The 6,588-nt window shown below is 43.1% G+C and overlaps 1 protein-coding gene across 1 annotated transcript; it reads right to left on the reverse strand.

Annotated features, from left to right (window-relative positions):
- Nucleotides 1–4,285: 4,285 nt before the first annotated feature.
- LOC124121687 (glycoprotein 3-alpha-L-fucosyltransferase A-like) lies at nucleotides 4,286–6,028 on the reverse strand. Its single transcript, XM_046484738.2, has one exon. The coding sequence runs from the start codon at nucleotides 5,846–5,848 to the stop codon at nucleotides 4,583–4,585; it is 1,266 nt and encodes a 421-aa protein (XP_046340694.2). The 5' UTR covers nucleotides 5,849–6,028; the 3' UTR covers nucleotides 4,286–4,582.
- Between the last annotated feature and the right edge of the window lie 560 nt (nucleotides 6,029–6,588).

The raw sequence follows: 6,588 nt of genomic DNA on the forward strand, positions 1-6,588 counted from the left end.
ATTGTTCTGTATTGGCAAAATGCAGTTTTTTTAAGTCGATTAAAATTATAAGCAAGTTTCAAATAAAACTGATATAGTGGCGTGTAACATTACTGAAATGTTTAATTAGTACTTCACGCTGTGCTTCGGTAACAGGCAGCTTGGGTTGTATACTCCCCAGGGAGCTGAGAATGATTGTTGAGTGCACATTTATCCACTGAACGGGGTAATAAATGTCTAAGCGCTTAGAGCATGCTTATGCATGGAGTACAGCGCCATATAAATGGACTAGTCTTATGGACCAGTAAGTACTCTCCTTGCAATGATATTGACAGGTAAGCGATTGAGACGTCTGGTGCTTTTCCTGGCGCGGTGCTTGGTTCACATTATGGTCAAACGCACACAGCGGTTTAGCAGGCGGAAATGATTGCACTGGCGGTGACTTCTATATGATAATTACTCGAAAGTGTTAAAATCGATTTGTGCTGAGCTGTCGGTTTAATTGTCGGTTATTTATTGCATGTAAATAGGCATCATGGTGGAATTTCGCTTATTATCAGCTATATTAAAATCAAGTTGAATTCAGCTTAATATCGTTTGCAAAGTCAACAGACAACGACTGAAAATGTATTGTACAACAGAGGCAAGAAAATTTAAAAAAATTAAAAATACAAATTATTAACAATATGAATACTAATACCTGTGCGATATACAGGTACACGTGCGCGTAATTTAATGATAGAGACCGATTCGTCTTTCATTGCGTAACGTCTGGCTGAATATCTCACATTCTAACGAAATCTCGAAATAATTATTTTATTATCTGAGATGTCGAACTGACCAACGGGAATTATGTTTGAGGCCGATTGAGAAAAACTTGAGTTAATATTGTGACACGAAAGCAACTTTAAAATGCATTGCCACTTGTGGTATGTAAAATGGGAACAGTTCAGAAAAACAACAACAGCCTTCTTATGATAATTCCCTTATTCTCATCTCACAAGAACGTTATATCTACACTCTTCAAAAAAGGAAACGCACTGGGAGACTTTTAGTAAATTTATTGTACCCAATAAAGACGATATATACTATTAAAAAAAAAGAACCCGTATTTGCTGGGAAAATGTTGTATATTCAAACATGAATAACTTGGTGGGAAATGAACTTGAGTAAATGAAATTTTACATCCGTTTAGGAGAGATCAATGTTTATACAATGATGTCCATAACTTGAGGTAAGGCATTCACAATATTTCTCAAACGTGAATGGAGTATCAATATCTGTTGTGCCCACCACGTGCACGAATAACAGTTCTCACACGCCTTGTCATGGACTGGATGAGACGCTGGATAACGGCCTGGGGATGCCTCCGCCACTCCTCCTGCAGAAATGCAGCTAGTGCCTGGAGAGTTTGTGGTTGATGTTGACGCTGACGGAGACGGCGATCAAGTTCATCCCACAGGTGCGCTATTGGGTTAAGATCCGGGGAACGGGACGGCCAGGGGAGCACGTTGACATTGTTAGCAGCGAGAAAGGTCATTGTGACACGTGCCGTGTGGTGCCGGGCGTTGTCTTGCTGGAAAATATCACGTTGGACGTCAATGGCTATCAGGAGGTGTTGTACATGTAGCAGGATGGTGTCTCTGTAGCGTACAGCCGTCAGGTTTCCCTGGAAAGATCGGTACGATCAGTGTAGGATATAGCCGCCCACATCATCACGATCCCTCCATCAAATCTGTCCACTTGACGCACGCAGTTAGGGGTATAACGTTCATGAACACCACTGTAGGCCCGGTTCCTACCATCACGTCTCTGCAACAGGAATCTGGACTCATCGCTAAACCAAATGCGTCGCCAGTTGCGAAGGTTCCAGGCAGTCACGTTGTTACACCAACGGAGACGATGAGCACGATGGTGACGACGTAGCACGTTCCCGACGTAGGGTCTCCTGGCTCTCAATCCATGTTCTCCCTGCCTGGCCTGATATCCTCCTAAGTCCTGGCACCCTGGCTGCAGTGCTCTCACCCGTAGCAGTACGGTCACGAAAATGGAGGACCCGGATGTAGCGATCCTGGCCGGTTGTGGTGACTCTAGGTCTTCCAGTGCGGGGACGGTCATTTGTTGTGCCTGTTTGGTTGTAGCGAGCTGCAAGCCGTAATATTGTGCTTTGGCTAACATTCAGACGTCGGGCAACAGAAGATTGGGACTCTCCAGCCTGCAGTCTTCCAATGGCGATGTTCCTTGTGGCAGCATCAAGACGTGGCATGTTCATTTGGCTTGGAAACACCTTCTGAACGAATGCCTATTTCCGAAAGCAAGCTTGCTTTGGATTGCCAAACACTGCATGCTTTTCCTGCCCAATTTTAACGTGCAAGATGCCACTTGTTGCGTTGGGCGATGCATTTCTTACTCATTCTCAAAAAATCACATCAAAGTCAACATTTTCAAACAAAATCGATTTGTTGCAAACGGAAGTGTGTCAATTGATGCTCTTATCAATATTGATACATACTTTGACGATAATATGAATACAATAGGTATTATTTTCGTTTTGACATATCAGTAACACCTATGCGTTTCTTTTTTTGGATAGTATATTTAATTTAATATCAAAGATACAAATATGAAATTTTGGAACTCGATAGTCTAATGTTATCGTTGTACAGTGGCATTGGAAACTGTTTATTGTCATGTCACATAAGGCCACAAGGTTGTGCTGAACTCAATATCTCGTATCTCCTCGGCACTGACCGGATAAGGGGCGGTCGGGTAGCCTAGTGGTTAAAGCGTTCGCTCGTCACGCCGAAGACCCGGGTTCGATTCCCGACATGGGCACAATGTGTGAAGCCCATTTCTGGTGTCCCCCGTCGTGATATTGCTGGAATATTGCTAAAAGCGGCGTAAAACCATACTCACTCACTCACTGACCGGACAAGTGTACGAATTCTGTCCTGCGCCATTCTGCTTGTAACGCGTTGGCCAGTTGTGGGAGTGTCTGCGGCGTGTTCTGACGTTGACGTACACGTCGATCGAGTTCATCCCAGAAGTGTTCGATTGAGTTGAGATCTGGAGGTCTCGACGGCGAGGGCAAGTCGATGATGTTGGCTTTATGAAGGCAGTCTACCGTGACACGAGCTGTGTGCGGTGAAGCATTGTCCTGTTGAAACAGCTTCCTCCGGCGATCAGTGATTGGAAGAAGGTGAGGTTGAAGAATTTGGTTCATGTAGCGATTTGCTGTAAAATTTCCCTGAACCACAACCAAGTCAGATCTCGTGATGTAGGATATGGCCCCCAACACCATGACACTACCACCACCTAATTTGTCGAATTCACGTACACAATGTGGGGCAAAACGCACATTTCGACGACGATAAACACGTTGTCTTCCCATCTTACCGGTGAAGAAGTATTCGTGATTTATCGCAAAACCACACTCGTCTTCAGGTTCTCTAATTCCAAGGCTGTAAGGTATGGCACCAACGCAAGCGTCGCTGTCGATGGATCTGTTGCAAGCCTCCAGCCTCGCGAAGATGGTTCCTGACGGTCTGGTCCGATATCCTCCTCAAACCAGGAATGCGTCCTGCAGTCTCCGTAGCTGTGGCATTGCGATGACGTTGGTGGAACAGTCGAATGTAGTGATCCTGTGCAGGGGTGGTAACGGTTCTAGGACGGTCTGCAGTGGAATTGAACTGTGTGTATCGGTCCCAAAGGCGGCAAATGGTGCTGTGGTGGACGTTGAAGAGGCGTGCAACAGAAGACTGCGATTCCCCTCTTTGGATACGTCCTATGGCGATGTTCCGATCGCCAGCGCTGAGTGCGATATCATACTCAAACCATGATGCTAGCATTGTATTGTGATTTTGAACATCCGGGTGCGGAAATAACATGTAATACATGTATATGTCCTCTCTGAACACATCACGCTGTGTAATTTATCAAACACGCGCATAGTTGGGTGCAAACCCAATTCAGTTTATTTCTCACAAATTAAACCACCAGCGGCGGTACAGGAGCATATGTCCAATGTCATACAATACAGAATAAGCAACTTAAAGATATGTACAATACATCTTGCTACCTGTTTTTAATCTATAATCGACCCGTGAAGATCCCGGGGTAGAATAGATCTTCAGTAACCCATACTTGTCGTAAAAGGCGACTAACGGGATCGGGTGTTCAGGCTCGCTGACTTGGTTGATGCATGTCATCAATAGCTTGGATCGATGCTCAATGATGTCAATCACTGGATTGTCTGGTCCAGACTCAATTATTTTACAGACCGCCGTCATATAGCTGGAATATTGCTGAGTGCGGCGTTAAACCAAAAAAACAAAACAAAAAAAAACTAATCAATAATCTTTTCGGAAGATAATAGTGGAAAATTCTGGAAATGGCAGAACCCGAGTCAACCTGACGTATTTTACATTTTACATTAAAAATGACAGGGACATGAATTACATCATTAAAAGATAAAATAATCTACACACTGAAATTCAGTGATTACAGCAGGGTAGGCATGTTCCGCCCACACAATTTGCATATACAGTAAATGACACCGTATATGACACCGTACAGCAAGCGTTACTTCTTTTGGCAACGTTATTTATGAAGATAAATCATTTGGTTGAAAACAAATCCCTTTATCAAACCACTTCTCAATATCCGTGTAGAATGTCCTGTACTTGTCAACATGCCACAATCTGTCACATAGTTCACACATAGGCATCGCCTCGTAGTGATAGGTCATATATACAATATGTCCATCTCTAACGATAGGGTGCTCCTCCCAAACGGACTGATACAGGTCTTTCAGGCGTAGAATATTGACATAGTCTCTTTCACTGTCAGCCAGCTCGGCCAACCGCTGTGCAAGGCGCTGAGGTGAAACGAAGTCAGCTGTGTTGATGAAGGTTCCTGAGGGCGCAACGGCAGTGTAGTTACCACCACCCCTGGTCACAAGGATCATATCTGAGTTAAAATAACGGAAAAACTTCTCCGTTATGTAGTCTTTACAAAACGCATTTTCAAAGGCTAGGTAGAATTTATATTTCTTCGAAATATGTTTTAGACATGATTCGTCATCAGACCTGGGGCATTTTATATTACCACAACGACCGTATATATCAACCTGGATATATTTACTCAGTTCCAGAACATATTCCATTCTTCTACTAATGGTTTTGCAGTTGCTAACCATCCATGCAACCGTTCCCTTCTTCGATGACCAGATTTGTGTGTAGTTTCTTGGTGGTTGTTCGCGTTTACGAAATTTTCCATTATTCGTTCGGAAGATTGCGTATGGGGCCCTGATATCGGAGTCTGCTCTGTAGTCCATCGTCCAGTTGAACCTTGAGCTCCAGTGTCCGTTGTACAAATGTATCTCCTTCTTCGACCATCGTGGAGATTCATGATTATGTAATACCCACACTTGGTTTACAAGTTTCTCTGGTGGCGCCTTGTCTAAGAGCTGTGCTGTAAACACGAGGGCTTCACTCTGCTCATAAAAGGCTCTGTTTGTCGTGACTCGACATCGGGATTCTGGACATCCACGCAAGGGATGTAATCTCGATAATACTGGATGATATCTCGTCGGAGAATACCAGAGGATAACCTTCGTGTCAGTTGTCACTAGATCAGTCGCTGGCTCAATAACACCTCTTCTTAAAAGCACTTCAAGGCTTTTGTTCTGTCCTCTTGGAATGACTATGTTTGGCATATGTCGATGTACTTGTTGAAGCGTTCTCACAGCAGTGTGACCCCAGGAGGAGGTCCTTAGTTCTCTTGTTTTTTGGTAATCGTAGGTTTTTGTTTTTTCATTAAATTTGTCGAGGTTGGAAGAATTCAAGTTTGACGAGTCTCCACTAAGCATGAACAGTCTGTTCCAGTGGAGGGTGTCTCCATTATCAGTCAACAGTGTCTTGGTCAAGTATTCATGGAGCGATTTTCTTGCGTCCCTTCGATACAGAAGCTTGGGGGACAAGCTATATAGCAGGCAAAGAGTGGCCAAGACGAATACTACTTTGAAAAGACAAGACCTTTTCAAAAGGTGCCGAAATCTGAAATGAGAAGAACTGGGTAATGGTTTTGTGATCTCATTACAATGCTAGAATGATTATCATTTATTATTTCAGTTAGAACTACTTGTCCTTAAACAAGTATCTGATGAAATTGAATTAAGTAGATGCCTGCCAACAGTGACCAACCATTAAATACTTTGACACACCCTGTTTACTGATACCCATTCCGATGTTGTTGTTGTTGATATTAGTCTCAATGCCCTAATGTCTTTATTTGAGACATAATAAACAAATTTAAGTCAGCGCTTACAGACATACAATTCTTTATCTGAAAAGAGACGCGAAACAACCTATTTTCCAGAGGGCAAACTATATTTATCACTCCACCAACCCACACCATACATTGACAGAAATAGTGTGTAAAGTTTACTAACTTAGTTAGTTGATGTCACTGTCCACTCATACACTAACATGTTAGTGGACTTTACTAATCAGTTAGTACTTTTTTTACTCGGTGGCCTATTGTCACTAATTGAAAAAAAGGTTAAGTCGTAATCAACTTCTTTGATATCTAATCCGTCACGTTACCACC

This window comes from Haliotis rufescens, unplaced genomic scaffold (assembly GCF_023055435.1).
Source record: "Haliotis rufescens isolate VD_foot unplaced genomic scaffold, xgHalRufe1.0.p SCAF_8, whole genome shotgun sequence".
NCBI lineage: Eukaryota > Metazoa > Mollusca > Gastropoda > Lepetellida > Haliotidae > Haliotis > Haliotis rufescens.